Source organism: Filicampus tigris, chromosome 4 (genome assembly GCF_054856515.1).
Source record: "Filicampus tigris isolate MCC_2025a chromosome 4, RoL_Ftig_1.0, whole genome shotgun sequence".
NCBI lineage: Eukaryota > Metazoa > Chordata > Actinopteri > Syngnathiformes > Syngnathidae > Filicampus > Filicampus tigris.
This window is the reverse complement of record NC_141220.1, coordinates 11,027,585-11,048,072: the sequence shown is the minus strand read 5'-3', so window position 1 is coordinate 11,048,072 and position 20,488 is coordinate 11,027,585. Positions and strand designations below refer to the sequence as shown.

General features: G+C 39.6%; 1 protein-coding gene across 1 annotated transcript; it reads left to right on the top strand.

Annotated features, from left to right (window-relative positions):
• Window positions 1-1,613: 1,613 nt before the first annotated feature.
• On the top strand, window positions 1,614-20,138 carry washc4 (WASH complex subunit 4). Its single transcript, XM_086028142.1, has 33 exons — window positions 1,614-1,783; window positions 2,265-2,404; window positions 4,007-4,060; window positions 4,170-4,235; window positions 4,383-4,428; window positions 4,531-4,598; window positions 4,686-4,768; window positions 5,011-5,053; window positions 5,131-5,234; window positions 5,388-5,508; window positions 6,262-6,385; window positions 6,469-6,596; window positions 6,685-6,845; window positions 6,951-7,077; window positions 7,336-7,461; window positions 7,548-7,655; window positions 9,126-9,272; window positions 10,066-10,145; window positions 10,230-10,335; window positions 11,315-11,431; window positions 11,541-11,709; window positions 12,864-13,018; window positions 14,815-14,889; window positions 14,992-15,096; window positions 15,181-15,315; window positions 15,400-15,508; window positions 16,686-16,752; window positions 16,919-17,005; window positions 17,152-17,299; window positions 17,792-17,888; window positions 18,041-18,237; window positions 18,972-19,068; window positions 19,183-20,138. The coding sequence occupies exons 1-33, from the start codon at window positions 1,723-1,725 to the stop codon at window positions 19,245-19,247; spliced, it is 3,516 nt and encodes a 1,171-aa protein (XP_085884268.1). The 5' UTR covers window positions 1,614-1,722; the 3' UTR covers window positions 19,248-20,138.
• The last annotated feature ends 350 nt before the right edge of the window (window positions 20,139-20,488 follow it).

Genomic DNA, 20,488 nt, shown 5'->3' with positions numbered 1-20,488 from the left:
ATGAGTAAACACTGGAAGATGCTTAAATGTAGTTAGTTAGTTAGTTGGTTAGTTAGTTCATTAGTTAGTTAGTTCGTTCGTTCGTTCGTTTACCTTTAGCCATACAGTGAAAGCAATTGGGAATATACTTTAATTTACAATGCCGAGTTGCCGACCAGGCTCCAGACAGCAGAGTAAGATAAAGCAAATATAAATACATATACAACAAAATGTACAAGGCGATATAACTTGGATTTATAAAACGTTGTATCCCGATACAGCTTTTTCACTTCTGATACAATACTGATAATGTAGCCTAGAGCAGTGTTTCCCAACCTTTATTGAGTCAAGGCACATATTTCAGATGGGAACAAATCTCACGGCTCATAACTTAGCAAAACAATGCACAAAAAGTAGATATACAGGTTAATTGTGTGTCTCCCCGTCATCTAGTGGAAGAGCATTTGGTTGTTTTGCCTGTTACTATACGTGGTTGTTATAATGATTAAAAACAGTTTTTTATTAGAAAGTACATATATTTTTTTGTCAAAATAATTGCCATTGGGGGTGGCACGATGGTCGACTCGCTAGCACGTCCGCCTCACAGTTCAGAGGTCGTGTGTTCGATCCCGGCTCCGGCCTCCCTGTGTGGAGTTTGCATGTTCTCCCCGTGCCTGCGTGGATTTTCTCCGGGTACTCCGGTTTCCTCCCACATTCCAAAAAAACATGCATGGTTGATTGGACTCTCTAAATTGCCCCTAGGTGTGATTGTGAGTGTGGGTGTTTGTCTTTGTGTGCCCTGCGATTGGCTGGCAACCAATTCAGGGTGTCCCCTGCCTACTGGCCGAAGACAGCTGGGATAGGCTCCAACACGCCCCGCGACCCTTGTGAGGATAAGCGGTATCGATAATAGATAGATAGATAGATAGATAGAGATATAGAATATAGAGATAGAGAATAGATAGAGACAAACAAACATCCACACTCACGATCACACCTAGGGGCAATTTAGAGTGTCCAATCAACTGACGATGCATGTTTTTGGAATGTGGGAGGAAAACGGAGTACCCGGAGAAAACCCACACAGGCATGGGGAAAACATGCAAAATCCACACAGGGAGGCCGGAGCTGGGATTGAACACACGACCTCTGAACTGTGAGGCAGATGTGCTAACCAGTCGATCACCGTTCCACCCCCTCTGTGTAATCATTATTCCAAAGAGCAGTCGCATGTGAGTAGTTGTAAAGTATAACATTTTCCAATACAACAGATTTGTTAGCGGAATTCAGACAATTGAATTGGTATTTTTTCTATCACAAAACAACAAACAAGCAGAAACTGTAAGCCTCATAGTTTTTTAAATATACAGTATAGTTAGGGATGCAATACCATAAAGTCTCTGTAAATTGTCCATGATTTAAGCCTATTTATTTTCAGGTCTCATTGAGGCAGTCAAAATATATTACCTTCAGTCCAACATCTTTCTATTTCTATGACTAGATTATTTTTTTTCATATAATGTGGTTTATTTCGTTGAATAAACTTTCAATTAATTTGGTTGATAGACTTGATCAGTTTATTTTGAATTGGCAGCATTAGTTATCTACCTCTGCACCCTGCTGAACTTCCGGACTTCATTTCCCAAGAACGCTTGCGCCTTTTGCGAAATCATAAGACCCATCATGGGTGCTTGTAGCTCTACATTTTAAAAACAATATTTGGATCACATATTTTCCAGCGAAATGGCTGTGGAAACTATCGCGCCTGACTGGGAATTTGACCGTTTTGACGACGGTTCACAGAGTGAGTTACTGCAATCCGTTCGAGTGTTTTTAAAGTGACTGCAGCAGTCTACAGCAGCTAGCAAGTTAGTTAGCCCAAAAAGCTTCGTTTCTTTGATTACGGAATCCTTTTTTTATGTGCAACCAGTACATCAAACTGAACCCCGTATTGCTTTCATTTACTGCTAGCTTTGCTTATTTATAAGAGTCACCAATAACATGCTGTAAGTTAAAGTTCAGTCCAACACGTAACATCACAGTTGACAGATAGTTGAATTTCTGAGGAAAGGAAATTACTTCTGTATTATTATGCACTCATCGGCCATAACATAAGGTATACCAATATCATTAATGTGATCCATCACAAGATCAGTATGGAACAGTCTAATCTGACGCTGAAGAAATTATAATGCTTCGTGGCATGGCATTCGTAAAACGACTAGCATTTACTCTCGGACTTTAGCCTAGTTTAAAACTACTTGATGAAATATCCCTTCCAACAGAAATACACACAGAAGTTCAACTAAAGAACTACGCCAAGTTTTTGGAGGAGTACACAACTCAGCTGAGAGGCATTGAGGAGGCTCTTGATGACTCAATCGGAGATGTTTGGGACTTCACTCTGGACCCCATTGCCCTCAAAGTAAGGAAACTACAATCACTGGGAATCTATTTAGAACATTTAGCAAAGAGAAGGTGACACAGTTTGGCAGACGTCACTACTTGTCAGAGGTGGGCATTTTACAAAAATGTACGGTCCATCAATCGCCATCCGTCTGCAGCCTGGGTATCCTTCCGCCATCCGTCTATTTGTCAAACCGGACCATATGGAAGTATAAGCCCATGGGAAGGTCCACCCATTATACTGCTTCGGAAGGAGATGGGTTCCGTTTCCAGAGATTAATGCGCCTGGTTCTGAAATGTGCAAAACAACCCAAGAACAAAAGCCATTACTCCATAAGAAACATTAAAAAGTCTGATTATAGTTTGAAAATGCATATGGAGACAAGGACCATCTTTTTTGAAGTCATGACCTGTGATTTGAGAAAACTAAATTGCAACTGATTGGCCATAATGAGCATCGTTATGTTTGGAGGAAAAATGGAGAAGCGTGCAAGCCTGAGAATTAGGGATGTAACAATTCATCAAAAATCGATTTAAAATAGATTCAAACTGCTTCAAATAGGCATCGATGTAAAAAAATAAAAGAATCGATATTGAAACTTTGTTCACGAAAGGATTTGTAATGATAACAATCAAATTTATTGTACATTTATTTATTTTAATGTTTAGTTCTGGCGCTAACTAAAACACTGATAAGACAAAAATGAAGTTAAACAGTCAAAATTATTAGTTTATTTTCCAATTTTTTTGTACAGTAACAAAGTTATGAATTGTAATAAGGACATAATGCAGATGTTAAAATAAAATCTTTTGATTTTGAAATGAGTCATTCATTTGGTTAAAACGATTTTTATAAAATTGAATCAAAATCGGGAACTGAAGATCGAAAACCGAATCGAATTTTGAGTGAATCATTACATCCCTACTGAGAATACAATCCGAACTATGAAATACAGGGGCGGCACCATGTTGTTGTTTTGCTGCAGAAGGGACTGATATACAGTACCTGCTTATTTCAGCAAGACAGTGCCAAACCACATTCTGCACGTGTTACAACAGCGTGGCTTCCTAGTAAAAGAGAGCGGGTACTCGACTGGCCTGTCTGCAGTCCAGACCTGTCTCCCATTGAAAATGTGTGGCGCATTATGAAGCATAAAATATGACAACGGAGACGCCGGACTGTTCCAACAGCTGCTGTACATCCAGCAAGAATGGGAAATAATTCCACCTACAAAGCTACAACAATACTTTTCCTCAATTCCCAAACATTTATTGAATGTTGTTAAAAGAAAAGTTGACACAGTGGTAAACAAGACCCTGTCCCATCTTTTTTGGAACGTGTTGAGCCCGTAAAAATCTAAGTTAATGATTATTTGCGAAAAACAAAAAAGTTTATCTGTTTGAACATTAAATATCTTGTCTTTTATGATGTATTCAATTAAATATACTGTATTTTGAACATGATTTGCAAATCATTGTATTCTGTTTTTGTTTAACACAATGTCCCAACTTCATTGGAATTGGGTTTTAGTATGTAGTTGACTAAATGTATGATGACAAAAATACAAAGATGAATATAATCATTTGTTTCGTTTTATTTCACCAATACTTTGTCTTTCAGCTCCTCCCACATGAACAGTCTTGTTTGTTGGAGTTGATTAGAACAGACAATAAGGTAAAGATAAGAAAGCCGTTTTAGGTTTGACCTTTTAATGATTTCAGTGATAATTAAAAGGTCAAACCTGATTTTTTGTTGTTGTTGTTCTTTTCGTGTTGCTTTGCAGGTTCTGAACAAAGTCATCACAGTATATGCTGCTCTGTGTTGTGAAGTGAAGAATCTCAAATATGAGGTAAGCATGTAACGGCACCATTTCAATTTGCATTTATTCTGTGGCTGCCACAGTATCTCCCTAGAATGGTCATTGTTATTTTGCTATTCTATAGTATTCTGTACATGTCAAAACTAAAATTATGGTAATGGTCATGTTCCCTCATAGGCAGAAAACAAGTTCTACAATGGTTTATTGTACTATGGAGAAGGAGGTAATCTGCCGGTCCTCTGCTTAATTTATCTGTCATTTCCAATTTAATATTCCTTATTGTTTTAGTATGGATTATTTAGACCCATGTATGCTCTTTTAACAGTGTCTGACCTTAGCGTTGTCGAAGGCGAGTCCCAAATCCAGATGGGCAGATTCATTTCATTCTTGCAGGTAGCAAATGAAAGGAATTCATGTCAAATAAAAAATTAATAGTGTTTCATTTGCAGTCCAAAGAAATGACTCATCATTGTCTATCAGGAACTGTCCTGTTTTGTGTCAAGATGTTATGAAGTGGTGGTCAACATTGTTCATCAGCTGGGGGCCCTCTACAACAGCAACAAGTAAGAGCCATAAACAGAAGCTATACATTTGAAGAGAAAGAAGTTAGGAATACAGTAGAAGACATTTTTTATCTATGCATGCTTTACGTGCGTTTCCCTTTCATTTCCGACAACACATGGAAAGTTAACTGTAAAACCAAGCAATTGATTGTTAAGTTCATATTTGAGCAGGAAAGGAGTTATCTGTGATAAACCTTGACCATTGTACAAGTAAACAACAGAGCAATATTATTATACTTCAGGGCGGCAACAAAAATTATTGATTCATCAAGTGTCCATTTCCAGGTAAGCCTTCACATATAAGCATTTTGTATTATGGATGCAATTTTTCCAAGCCCAACATGTTGCTTTTCCCTCTGCAGATAGTGTATGAACACCTTGGTGATTTGTTAGTGGTTCTACTTACGCTTGATGAAATCATGGAAAATCATGGCACACTCAAAGATCACTGGAAGATGTATAAGAGGTGAGCCACAGTATTTTACGACTTAATTGATATGTTGCACCTTCGTTGCAATAATTGCACCCTAAAGTTGTGTCTGCGTCATCGACAGTATAATTATTGTTGCCTAACCTACAGTACTTAAATAATTCTGCTGTTTGCGTGCTTCTTTTACAGGTTATTGAAGTCTGTGCACCACAATCCTGGTAAATTTTCAATTGCCGAAGAGAAACTGAAACCATTTGAGAAGCTCTTGCTCAAACTTGAGGGACAGTTGCTAGATGGCATGATACTGCAGGTGACCTACTCACAAGCTGTGCCATATCATATGAAATATCAAATAATCAAACAAAAAGCCTTCCCCTTTGGGCTCCAAACAAACTTGTAATGCCCCAGGCCACCTGTTTTAGTTTTCAATGTGACAAGTAAGGGCGTGAAGTAATGAAAATATTAAGCATATTTTCACAATTTAATATCAAATACTGTGCAGCTATGCCTTTTAGCTTTATCCCTCTGGTTAGCGTCATAAGGAAATTGGAGCAGTTGAATTGAAGCAATGTGGGCTGGGTCCCAGAACTTGCATACATCCATCCATCCATTATCGATACCGCTTCTCCTCACAAGGGTCGCGGGGCGTGCTGGAGCCTATCCCAGCTGTCTTCGGGCAGTAGGCGGGGGACACCCTGAATTGGTTGCCAGCCAATCGCAAGGCACACAGAGACAAACATCCTTACTCACAATCACACCTAGGGGCAATTTAGAGAGTCCAATCAACTTACCATGCATGTTTTTGGAATGTGGGAGGAAACCGGAGTACCCGGAGAAAACCCGCGCAGGCACGGGGAGAACATGCAAACTCCACACAGGGAGGCCGGGGCCGGGATCGAACCCACGACCTCTGAACTGTGAGGCGGACGTGCTAACCAGTCGCCCACCGTGCTAACCAGTCGCCCACCGTGCCGCCAACTTGCATACAGTGTTGCTCATATCTTCTGACCATGAACAGTAACCAAGACTGACCCAAGCTGTCTTATCATGTACAACGCAACAGGGGTGTGTGGACCAGAGATTTGACGATCCTGACAAGGGAGTAGCTATCACCAAAAACACCACTTTTGCTGAAGAGTTTGCCTTCAATACACGGACCATATTCTCCAATGTGGAATCCAAGATAGGTCAGGTTTAATTTGTGTGATATTTGCTCACCATACGCTGTTCTAGCTTTAATTTGAGTGATTTATGTCTGTGTGGTTTACAGGGGAACCATCAGAAATAGATCAGAGAGATAAATATGCTGGAGTCTGTGCTCTTTTTGTGCTTCACTTTTACATCTTTAGAAGTGTCGACAAAAAGCTCTACAAAGCACTCCTTGATGTCTGTAAAAAGGTATTCAAATGAGTACTGGTGTATTGATCGCTGCTCATTCCATTGGCACATATTGCTGAAAATGTTTTTTTTGTCATCTTTCCTTCAGGTTCCAGCTGTCACGCTGACCGCAAACATCATCTGGTTCCCTGACACATTCCTCCTTACCAAGGCTCCTGCTGTAGCCAAACTGATAGACAAGAAAAGTGTTCAAGCGATCCGAGCACATCGAGACACCTTCCTCCAGCAAAGAGCCCAGACACTGTCTAAGTAAGTAGTTAGTGTCTTTTTTAGTTAGTGTGTTTTTTTTTTTTTTTTTTTTTTTAGGCCAGCGAGAACTGCAGCTTTGATAACATGACATCGGCTTGTCTTTAGGGACGTTCAGTCATACTATGTGTTTGTTACGTCGTGGATGATGAAGATGGAGTCCATTCTGTGCAAGGAGCAGAAGAGTGACAAGATGGCTGAAGACCTTAACAGCAGGTGTAACGTATTTGTTCAGGTAAGGCATTGGTGTCCTCTACAAGCCGAATGTTCATTACATAATCTTTCCTACTATTTAGCATGTAATTGTCATGTTTTTGTCAATGAATAATGTGCATTGGAGCTGTAATACAGAACTGTAGTTCATTTGAAACACTGCAGAATATGTACAATTCATCGTAGCCTAAGCTAGCTACCTAAAAATGTAGATGACTACGTAGACCCATACAAATGTTTTTTCTGTGGATGCTCACTTAGCGTGTCCTTTCCCATAAAGGGTGTACTGTTTGCATACAGCATCGGTACCATTATCAAGACCACCATGAACATGTACATGTCCATGCAGCGGCCCATGACAAAGACCTCTGTCAAAGCGCTGTGTCGACTGGTGGAATTGTTAAAGGTGCGTTAACCTGTCCATTATGATCGAGGCTGTCAGGAGTTGGCAAACGTACTGATGGTGTGTCATGTCATGTCATGTCCCCCAAGGCTGTGGAGCACACATTTCACAGAAGGTCCATGGTCGTAGCAGATTCTGTCTCTCACATCACTCAGCAGCTGCAGTCGCAGGCCCTCAACGCCATCTGTGTTGCCAAGGTAACACACAAATTAAAGTACAATACAATTTTATTTGAAAATTTCCCCACTGTGGGATCAATAAAGGCATTCTTATTCTTATTTATATAGCACATTTCACAACAGCTACAGCTGTAACAAAAGCACTTTACATACAACAACAAAATAGCCGTAATACAACAAGTGAAATCAATAAATTAACACAAAACACTATACAGTATACAATAGACACCGGAAAACAGCCAAACCAACACTGCTTAGTCCTCGGCACCTCGAGCAGTGCCTGGTCCGCTGCAGGAAGGTGCGTAGCAGTGAAGGAGCTCAAAGAGGTACGCCGGGGCGAGGCCATTTAATCACTTATAAACAAATACAAGAATCTTAAATTGAACCTTAAGTGCACTGGAAGCCAATGAAGGGAGGCCAGAATTGGCGTTAAGTGCTCGATCTTTCGAGTATAAGGTAAATGGATTACATTCTATTTCGGTAGTTGTGAAAACTGCCCTCATTCTAAAACAGTTGGGTTAAAAATAACACAATTTGGGATCAAAAATGGACCAATCCACTAATTGGGTCAGTTTGACACACCTTCTTGTGATGTTTTGTACAAAGTTACCAATTCTTTGGGTTGTTTTCAGTAAAAAACAACCCACAAAGTTGGGTCAAATTGACCTAAGTAGTGGATCGGTCCATTTTTGACACAAAATTGGGTTATGTTGAACCCAACTGTTCTTATAGTGCTGTATTCACCCTCCAGTTACTTGTTTGGACATGTTTATTACTACACGCTGGTTTTTAGACCGCAGTGGTGTAATATCACACTCACTTCTGCAAGCTTTTTTCAATATTGTGGAAAGTGCAATTCCTTCTGGGACAGTGGAAACATTTTAACATACTTAAAGGAATATGAGTTAAGCAGCAAAATCCACCCGTTTTTAGCCATCTCGGGGGATGGCCATTTTGTCACTTCTTTCGACTCAAAATGACATCACAGTGTCTCAGACCTCAAATAACGACCAATCATGGCCCAGCTTCAGAAAACAGGTGAGCTTTGATTGGTTGTTACCTGAGCCCTGTGATATCATTTTCAGTTGACAGAAGTGACAAAATGGCCAAACCCAGAGATGGTTAAAACATATTCTTGAAAAGAATGTTTGGGTTGACTTCCACTTTAACAGTAACCATTGTTGTGACAATGTAAAAAGTTTAAGGAGTAGCGCAAGGCTCAAGCATTATAGCATAAGGCACATCACCAAACACAAATGTCATCTGCTTTCATTACACAGCTTTGGATGTATATTTATTTACTTTCTCTTAACACTCTGTGTTGAGGAATAAGTGTTGCCAAAAAAAATCTAACAAAAAGCAAAGTGTGTTAAGAATAATCCTTTGATACTTGCAAATCTGTAGTGCACTACTGAGTACTAGTAAGACAGTGTTGTAAAGCTCCAAAATTTGAATGTTGTTGCCTGTTTTTAATTTGTTTATCTCCAGAAAAGAGTTATATCCGACAAGAAATACAGTGAACAGCGTCTGGATGTGCTGTCCTCCTTGGTGCTAGCCGAAAATGTCCTCAGTGGACCCAGCACAAAAGAGAGACGCCTTGTGGTGTCTTTGGCTCTCTGTGTTGGCACTCAGCTGGTAAGTGTGCACCGGAAGTGTTGTAGACAGTACATTTAACATAAGCTACGGTATGAATTTTCCCAGAAGGTTGAGATTTGGACCCTACCATCCAATCACGATACTGTATGTTGATGACGTCTTTGTATTCCCTTGCATGCGCACTGCTCAGTGTGGCAGAAATGCCCAAATTGGACGGTCGCATCTCCTCGCTGTGTGCGATGCGTGTTGCTCACTATTTTGCGAAGCCTCCGCTACATAGCCAATGTCAACATGATGCAAAGATCAGATAGCAGATGCATACTGTCTACAGCTGTCTTGCAAAGAAAAGACTTGAAATGCCATACACCCGTTGATACCAAATTATACCAGATGAATCAAGGTAATAAAGTCAGCGAGAACACTCACACCTCCAAAGATGCAGCCACGTTTGGACGGATGGTAACATCAAAAAGTAGACTCTTACTTTGTAGTTTTTTTTTAAAACTTTTGATTTGCACCCCAGCAGGTGTTGCCAGGCCTTGAGATCACTGGAAAGCACCTTCTTTGTAAAGCAATTAAGCCATGCCGTACTGTCTGCTACACTTGAACACAATGCACAAAGAACAACAAAATAAAACATGTCAAAAGGTATATAAAGAAGAATACTTAATAATACTTTGTATTACATTTTATGTAAGTTTTCCCTCTACCTTATATATTATCATGAATAATACCCAATCAGCGTTGGCATAATGAATGACAATGTGATGAATATCTAAAACCAATACAAAGAATTATGTCAATAACATGTTCATATTTTACATGCCTGTAGAAAACCTTCAGAGATGAGGAGTTGCTTCCACTACAGCTTGTGTTGAAGAAGCTGGACCTGATAAGTGAGCTGAGTGAGAGGTGGGGCGAAATGACAAATGAGGATGACACTGAACAACTTGGATGCGACAGACATCTGTACATCTGTTTTGTTTTACTTCTTAGGGTAAAACTTCAGTGTGACTGCAGCTTCCTTTACTGGCATCGAGCAGTGTTTCCTATCTACTTGGATGATGTTTATGAAAATGCAGTGGATGCAGCACGGATGCACGTAAGAACCACGGCCGCTTCACATATCACATTCATGTCAGTTTCATGTAGAGTGGGACTTTGATTTAACGGACCTGGAGCCAACCCAGCCCGGATTCAATGGAAGAAAATAGTGAGTGCCCAGTCCACTCAAAACGCCCTTTGCAAAGTAGCTGTTCAGAATTGCATGCAATTCGGCACAAGGCCAGTAAATGGCGCTGTGGTACCATCAACAGACAGACTGGTTGCATGTTGTGCTGCTCTTGTCAGATTCCACTTACCCAGATACCCACTTACTATTGGATCGAAACAGCAACCTCCAACTCTGTCGTCATCACCCAATTACCGGTAGTCCATTAAATCAAGGTTCTACTGTACAGTGTTGCCTTGAGATATGAGTTTAATTCATTCCGTAACCACGCTCATACCTCAAATATTTCCAACCAGTCCTTCTCATTGTACAATTTCTTTGACTTGTTTTCTGACTTCAATTAACAGCTATTTTGTAAGCACCTAAATTTAGATTTTATAAACACTCTTGATATCTATCCAAAGCCATTTATTTGGTAAAAAAGCAAATTATAAGTGGTACTTGGCATACGTCTGTGCCTCCTGACTGACTGATAACTTTCTAGTGGATCAGGTTAGTTACATGAGAGAGGCAGCATTTTTGACACTTAATCAAAACCACATATTTCCTTTGTAAAAGCAGAATTTTTCCTTCAGTCTCAATTAGATCTTATTTTGGCCTCCAAGAAAACCAGTCACTGTAAACGTGTGCACAGTATCAGTTTTGTTGCACATCTAAGAAATGAATCGATAAGTGTAAAGTACCAGATGAAAGCATACTGATAATACTTTCCACAGTTAGGTTTAACACTGTTCATTAGTTGGAGATATACTATTACCATGTGGTGACAGATATTGTATTTCAGTGTCTTTTTTGAAATTTCTTTTAATTGTGACCTGTTGAGCTATGTTGTCACGATTGGTTCATACAGTACATGTTTAGCGCCCTGAGGGACTGCGTGCCCTCCATGTTGCAAACCAAGCACATGGAGTCATATGACCAGCTACTGGAGAGCTATGACAAGGAGATCATGGATGTTTTCAATGAGGTGAGTTAAAGTGGACTGCAGTAGAAAAGGAGTGATGCCTTCAAGGTTTGCTTTTACACCGAGGGTATCACAATCACACCCCTTGCTCTGTCTTTGTGTTGAATTAAAGCACCTGCTGGATAAATTGTGTAAAGAGATAGAGAAGGATTTGCGGCTCTCCGTTCACACCCACCTGAAGCTGGATGACAGGAACCCATTCAAAGTTGGCATGAAGGACCTGGCCCACTTCTTCTACCTCAAACCCATCAGATTCTTCAACCGGTTCATTCATATCAAAGGTGGTGAAAAAGTCCAACTCTTAAGATCTCCAACCATATTTGCAATAGACAACATCTGGTGTTTTCAACTGGTCTTGCCATGGAAGTCATCATCTGTCCAGTTTTTTAAAGTGCGTGTCCTCATTAGGCTTGCAGGTAGGCTGAAATCTATCCCAATTGACATTGCGTGAGAGGCGGAGTACAAGCTGCCCTTGTAGAAGTCAAACCAAATGCTTGTTTTGTCAAAATTCCCGTTTTTACCCATTTAAAGGGTAAAAGAAAAACCTCTATTCACATCACTGCGCTCATCTCACACATATTAATGGGTCTAACACTTCAGTGCTAACATATTATGTATTGGCACATAACTTCAACACATAACTTCTATTCAAAACTTAATTTAAAGAAAGCAGTTAGTGACTATATGTGAGCAATCATTATGTGTGTAAGCAAAGCAAGCTTGATCTAATAATCAACCAATCCAATATGTGAGTATAACATTCATTTTTGGGGAATTTAGTGCATCACAGCCAAAACATTGAAACCATAACTCTTGGGGACATTGTTGCTTCACAGCCTTTGACACTTAAACCATAACATGGTTGTGTAATATATGATAAAAACAGTGAGCATAGTATTTAATAATAATCGTGAGCATATCGTGAGCATAGTATACAACATATTCCTAATCAGTTGTCATAGTCATCATATTGATAGTCATCATATTGAAATCATCGATGGGCCATACTATTGTCTCGGGTTTGTGCAACTGTGTTTGTCAATCGTAGTTCTGGCTCATAATTTTTTATTTATTTTGGCTAGCTCTAACGTCTACATTTGGACTTAGGTTAATGGACGAGGTTAATGTCATAACTAAGTTATCTTGGCCCGGAACTTAGCCCATTCAATATATTTTTAAGATCCTCATCGCAACATCTGACATGGCATATCCGCTACATCCGGTACATGCCATATGGTGTCAGCGATGTGGCGAGGAACATTACAAAATACAACAAATACTCCATACCACACCACAAGACAGTTTGTTTTTCAAAAATAGCCTTCAAAAATGTGTAAAAACATCAACTGTGTACACATACAGTAATTATTACATGTGCCAAATGGCTTTCAGAGCACATTATTGTTGTTCATAATCAACTCAAATGTCCTTCCAGCATACGTGACGCACTATCTGGATAAAACCTTCTACAACCTAACCACTGTGGCTCTTCATGACTGGGCCACGTACAGCGAGATGAGAAACCTTGCCACGCAGCGTTACGGGCTGACAATGACCGAAGCACACCTGCCGAGCCAGACTCTGGAGCAGGTCTGTTGGTTTGTAACACATCATTGTGGCAATGCTCAGCATCAAGCGTGCACAGAAACGCAGTTCCGAATTAACAAATTGATACAGATGATAATCGTGCAATAAAAAACACCCCCCCCAATTTATCAACAGGTTCAAATTCAAACAAAGAACAAACGTGAGATGGCTGATTTGGTGAGGTTGGGTTAAGTCATCCCACCAATATTCCTTCCGCCTTCTGAGGTAGCATCAGAGGCAGGATGGCACCTGATGGCCTTGTGGCATCTTGAGGCTGGACCACAAGACATTCAACAATAGGGGGCATCATGAGCCTCGGGGTTGTAGCATTTGACAGTCACTAATATGAAAACATCAGCAAGGGGGAAATCAGTGCCTGAGGAATGAAGATGATGAAGTTAAGTAACTAATGTCATAAATGCTACACTTGGGGAAAAATGAACAGCAGAAAACAAGTGCTAATTACAAAATGTAACATCTGGATTGGTATAGCTATATGGTATCAATCTATATTATTTGGCTCAATGACTGCACTTCTCGATTATTTTTGTCATAGCTACATTAGTCCATTGATAAAGCCTCTGTCAGGATGAGGAAAAGTTTTAACCCATAAGTAGACGAGACCGGACAAGCACTTTGAGAATAATGAGTGATACAATTTAATAAGAACTTGCATGCAAGGATAAAATGTATTTCTAAGCCCGACTAGGCTTCTGGAGAAATTGGCCAGGAAAGGATGGAAGGAAATTAATGAAGTTCTCGACACAACCTCTTTGGTTGCAAGTCAACTTTATTTGAGCTCCCCGTTTGCATCGTAGACACCCTAATTGTCACTCGTTCTTGAAGGTCCACCAGTCTCCAGGAAACAAATATTTTCCTCTTCTCTGCATCTAGTCTTGCTGCCCACATTGATTAATTAAGTAATTCTGCAGAGGTATTTAGATAACATAGAATTCACTTGCGTAGGAGCACTTGAGTGGACACAGAGGTTCCTTAATGGTCAAATATTTGTTCACAGTTAAATGAAAATACCTGATACAATGTCAAATTAGTACATATTTTTTTATACACCAGTCAGTCACAAGACAGTCAAATACAACCAGTATGGCAGTTTCTAAGAAGTGTTTAGGAACTATTCCTCCTTAAAGGAGAAGTCAACACAAACATATTTTTTTCAAGAATATGTTCCCACTAGTTGCAACATGGCATTCTGATTAATTTTGCGTTTGTGAAATATAAGTTAAGCAGCAAAATGCACACGTTTTTAGCCATCCCTGCGGGCGGCCATTTTGTCTTCTATCGACTGAAAATGACATCACAACTGCTCACAACGACCGAACGAATCATGACTCAGATTCAGAAAACAGGTCAGCTGTGATTGGAGGACAAAATGGCCACCCCCAGAGATGGCTAGAAACGAGTGCATTTTGCTGCTTAATTTATATTCCGCAAACGCAAAATTTCTCAGAATGCCGTGTTTTAACCAGTGGGCCTGCTGGGAACATATTCTTGGAAAAAATATGTTTGGGTTGACTTCCGCTTCAAGGCGGGTGAAAAAATATACACACACATCAACAGGCAGTTATCATTTTCCTAATGCAACTGGCGCCCTCCCCAACACAGACATCTAACCTTGACAGCAAAACGAAAGTGATAAACGTTCACAGAGCGATAAAAAGAACAATGTGACTTTTCTTAACCTTGCACCTAAGCAAAAATTATGAGTTTGTAATTCATTTAGAATATACTGTATCACACAAGTGCAAGTAAATTCTTCTGGCGCTCATATTTTCATCAAGGGCTTGGATGTGTTGGAGATCATGAGGAACATCCACGTTTTTGTCTCACGCTACTTGTATAACCTCAACAACCAGGTTAGAGTTTTAGCTTTCTTGTTTATTCTTTTAGCAGCACTACCAATGTTACTTCTGTTGCATTGGGAAGTATTTTAAAAAGTAACAATTATTGCCTCACAGATCTTCATAGAGAAAGCAAGTAACAACAAGCACTTGAACACCATCAACATCCGGCACATCGCCAACTCTATCCGCACCCACGGCACTGGTATTATGAACACCACGGTGAGTGGTGCTCGGACCACGTGCATAGAGTTTAGCCTTGTTTGTATTAGCTTAGCTCACAGGAGGGATTTGTCTCTCCTTCAGGTAAACTTCACCTACCAGTTCCTGCGCAAGAAATTCTACATATTCAGTCAGTTCATGTACGATGAACACATCAAATCCAGGCTCATCAAGGACATTCGCTTCTTCAGAGAAACAAAGGATGAGTCCGACCAAAAGGTGGGACAAGGAATTGAAAGAAAACCCACACGTTTCTGAGGATGGAACTATTTTTCTTAAAATTCACTCACGATTTTGTTGTAGTATCCTTTTGAGCGTGCTGAGAAGTTTAACCGTGGCATCAGGAAGCTGGGTATCACTCCTGATGGACAGAGTTACCTGGACCAGTTCAGACAGCTCATCAGTCAGATTGGTAAAATGTACACACACAGGTTCAGTTTTGGTGCATATACTTGCTGATTTTTTTTTTTTTTTTTTTTTTTTTAATCTATCATTATTTGAAATTGGATGTGGCGTGGTGTTGTAATGGTTAGAAATAGCACATCTGCATGGCAGTTCTAAGGTTCAAACCTTGGCACTGGTAATCCAGTGTGGAGTTCTCTCTGGATACTCTGGTTTCTGCCCACATTCCGAAAACATGCATGATCGGTCAATCGAAAAGTCTAAATTGTGGATGTTAGTGTGAATGGTTGTCTTAATTGTGCCATGCAATTGGCTGGCAAACAATCCAGGGTGAACCCCACCCCTTGCTTAATGAGATGGGATAGGCCCCATCTCACCCATGTCCTTAATGTAGGGAAGCTCAATACAAAATGGATGGAGGTCAAATTTGGTGCAAAAAAGTTGAAGCGTCCACTTGGCAGGATCTGTGAATGGAAAGAGAGAAAACTGCGCCCTCTACTGGATATATGTATATTTTGTTTGAGAGAATTGGTTTTTTTCTCAGCATTAATATTAATAATAATACATTTTATTTATTGGTCAAAATCTAGCATTACAATTCAACAAAGATTTCTGAAGGAAATACCAAAATTCTTAAACTGAACATACACCAGACAAAAAAAAACAGTGTACTGTATATAGCATGAACATAAAAATACAATTAAAATAAAAGACAGGGGTCTAAACGGAAAACCAAACATCCATCTTATTGTAATCAAGGTTGATTTTGTTTTGACCAATTTCTATGTTTTTCTTAAGGTCTTTATTTCATAGGAACTAAAAACAGTGGATGACATGTCATGAATTTGCATTTATGGATACATTGTTTAGCAAAAATAATCAGGGTGTTGTACATAATTTCCTGTTTTTTTTATTTGGCATTATTATTCCATATTGTATTTATCTGTGTTGTAGCTTGGACGATTTGTTGTTCTTGTCAAATATCCATTGTTGGAATGCTTCCCAAAACATTTTGGTATCAGTACTATCAAAAAATACATGTTCTCAAGTCTCTGTCATAATTACAGCAAAACCAGTTGTTTTGCTTGATATTTAATCTTTGTATTAGAAAATAATATTGTTTAAGGTTTTGAAATGTGTAATATTGTGTAACGTAACTAAATGTGGATTTAACATTTGTCTTCCAGGTAATGCCATGGGGTATGTGCGCATGATCCGCTCAGGAGGACTGCACTGCTGCAGTAGTGCCATTAGGTAACCTGTGCAATGACAATAAACATTCTAAATTCTAAAAGTGGCTTAAATGGATGGATGATTTGTTGGTTGGATTACCATCAGTTTAGTCAAATTAAAAATGAAATGCCAAATTAGATAATGCTACATAAAGGTTTACCGGTATTTGCATTGTGGGTCTTTGAAGGTTTGTCCCAGATTTGGAGGATATCGTCAATTTTGAGGAGCTGGTAAAGGAGGAAGGACTGTCGGAGGAAACTCAGAGAGCTGCGGGGTAAGAAATTGGTCTAACATGCTGACATTTTGTATTTCATGTGAATTATATGATTCAGCTTTCAGTGCCCATTATCAATACTGGGACACAGATCAAGGTGAATGTAACGGAGGGTTTACCTCACGAACTTTGCTTGTTGAATGCAGCGTACTGGATTCCGTATTGGGAGATTTGACAAGCAACTCTGCCGAAGGGACAGAATACTTCAAGATGCTAGTGGAAGTGTTTGCGCCCGAGTTTCGACGCGCAAAGAACATGCACCTGAGGAACTTCTACATGATTGTTCCCCCACTGGTCAGTACCAGTCCATTTTTAGTGGCATCTGACTCATCTCCATTGGTAAAAGCAGATACCAACTGGGATTATTGCTCTCAATTTAAGAAGGAGAAGTGACATGAGACGTGATTCAACTTTGCTACAGTACTACTGCCTTTTCACAGCTTTTTTTTTTTTCTTTCTAAATTAGACTTATTGATTCATCCGAAATTTAAAATGCGCTGCGCCAATCAAGATTGATATTTTTGGTTGAAAACACTGTTTATATGGAGTTGTTACTACTTTAAAGACATGGGATAAAACACATTGTACTGTAGATAGATTAGTCAATTATAATTTTCACAAAATTTAACAAAAGTATGTAACTTGTGTTCTGAGTTGAGCCTATGGCACTGTCGAGCTCAAACTTTGTTCGACAGGGTCTTTGAGTTACCCGAATGGGTCACTTGTGAGATGACATTTTTAGTAGATTTGACACAGTTTACACCAACAAATCAATTTGTACTTTAGACTGTGAACTTCGTGGAACATTCCATCAGCTGCAAAGAGAAGCTGAACAAGAAAAACAAGACTGGAGCTGCTTTTACAGATGATGGATTTGCTATGGGCAAGTGACCTACATTGAGAGAGAGAGAGAAAAAAAAAACACATGCAGCATGCTATACTACTAGATCTTAAACACATGCACATATGGCTGCTTATGATCCAATTTCACTCTTTTTTTTTTTTTTTTTTTTTTTTTTTTTTTTTTTCCCCCAGGTGTGGCATACATTCTAAAGCTGCTGGACCAGTACCTGGAGTTTGACTCCCTGCACTGGTTCCAGTCGGTCCGAGACAAGTACAAGAAGGAGATGAACGCTGTGTTGAAGGAGCAGCACCTCCACTCTGCCAGTCAGGATCAAAAGTTGCTGCAAACAATGAACCTCACCCAGAAAAGATTAGATCTCTACCTTCAGGTGCGGACTTCATTGACCCTTGTCTCCCTCCGTCATGAGTTTTTCTTCTTCTTAAATGGCCTTGAAGGATTCGTCCAATATTGGAATCAGGCTGGTAATTACTGACTCTAGATGGATGGCTTTATATTAGCCAATATGTTAGCCTTATGTTGATCGGATGGTAATTGCATTAGACTTTATTGGTCATCACACACAAACAGCTAAATGTCCTTACACATATAACAATCAATAGCAAGGAAAGAAAAAAAACTATTTGTGTCTTATGTAACAAACACACACACACACACCAACAGGCCTTCACGGAAGTGCACACATACAGCTTTGTCGAGTGGAATGGAATGTGGCTTTGAGGGACATCTGGCAGGGGTACAAGTCCTTGTGACCAAGGATGTCTCCAGGCCAGACGACCTGGTCCTTGAAGTGATAAACCATAGATGGAGAAGATCAGAACTAGGGACGCTCCGGTCGATCGGGCACTGATAACGATCGGCCGATTTTCGTGAAAAATTACGTGATCGGAATAGTCGATCAAAGCCTTTTATTGCCGTGAAAAAAAAATCCGATCACCCGCAGCTCGTGCTTCGCAGCCTTCTTGAAAAATCAAACGAACACGTATTTGTTTTTTTGTGAACTAATAATTGAGCTTACATCCCAAGTGAGTGACCTGCTGAAATTTCCAACAGCCTCTTTAGCTGGCATGAAGTATTTATATTCTATTTGATCTCCATCTGCAGGAGTTTGAGCTACTTCACTTTTCCTTGAGCAGCGCCCGCATTTTCTTCAGAGCGGACAAGACGGCAGCTGAGGAGACTCAAGAAAAGAAGGATAAAGGTTTATTAATGAGTCCTAAATGACCAAAACCTCAAATGCCTGTGAAAAATGGCTTCCTGGCAAATGAATCATAGTCTTGGTGGTTTTATTCTTAATCTTTTTTCCCCCCAATAGAAGTCTCCTCTAAAGCTGAAGGATCATCCGATGGACCCAGCCCTGCAGAGCCCGGATCAAAGTGACCGTGTGGTGATTTCAGTAGCAAGCAAACAAAGAATGAAAGCGAATGTGCAACATGACAGACTGCACTGTGAGGAGCATTTGACTAACGTTTAAAGACTTGACAAATTTACCAGGCAAGAATGGAAAGATTTGATCGATTTTTATGTCAAATACAATTTGTGTGCTTTTATCCAAGATTGGGTACTCATTAAGACTTAACTGACTGTGTAAAGTGTCTTTTTCCGTCTATCCATTTCATGTACAACTTGCCTCAAAAGGGTCATGGATGACCTGGAGCATATCCCAGCCGACTTAGGATCAGAGACATGGCACACCTTGCACAGGTTGCCAGCCAATAATGTCACAGCTAACCGCTTTTTGATTGTGCTCTAATCAAGGAGCCCAAAATGAGTTCATTTGTTTGTTTGTTTTTCAAAATAGTTTTGAGAAACTCAAAACAAGTATGACCTGTGTTTCAAATGCCATGTTATTGTTACAGGCGGCATCATGATTGTTCATGGCCTTAGGTCGTAGCTTTGTTCTTAATGCCTCTGTATGCACAGTAGCAAAGTATTGTGTGCCATATTTGCATACGGCTCATTTTTACTGTCCTTTTGCCACATTTTTTTAATGTATATGTGCCTTTCAGAACTGTAGATGCATCGAATTTAGAATCCCAGATTTATAGAGAGAACAATACACAGAATCTGTCTTGCACAATGCAAGACATTTTTTGCAGCACTGATAATCATTGCATTTGAATCATTTCTTAATTTTATATACATTGATGTGATACATGTAATATTTGCTTAACATTGCATTCCATCAGTTTAACATAGTTGGTACATATTTGAAAACTAATAAAACTTGCACTTTGGAATAAATTTGAAGGGCACTTTTTTAAAAATGCATTTACAAAGTGTTATTTTTCCCGCGATTTGGTTTAAGATTGCAGGAGCAGAACCACATACAGTACAAGAGACAATGTGATTCAGGGAAGCTTTTGTCTGCTTTAATACAAAGATGAAGCAGTTGCCTCAAGAAATACAAGACAGACCTGCACGGTTTTCTCCACAAATTTTCCTATGAAATTCTGCTGTTCAAACAGCTTCAACTCAGACTTTTATATTTTTGCTTTGTACTGAAAACTAGATTTATGTTGGTTTTGTTATTTAAGCTGAAATCACAAAATTCTTTACGTGACATTCTAACTCGTTTTGATGCCCAAAGTGCTGTTTTCCAGGCTCCAGCAAATATCCTG

Coding starts and splice junctions, on each gene's coding strand:
- washc4 (XM_086028142.1), top strand. CDS start 1,723: ATGGCTGTGGAAACTATCGCGCCTGACTGGGAATTTGACCGTTTTGAC. Junction 9,273..10,065: donor TCTGTGTTGGCACTCAGCTG/GTAAGTGTGCAC, acceptor ACATGCCTGTAG/AAAACCTTCAGAGATGAGGA. Junction 15,509..16,685: donor ACAGCTCATCAGTCAGATTG/GTAAAATGTACA, acceptor TTTGTCTTCCAG/GTAATGCCATGGGGTATGTG.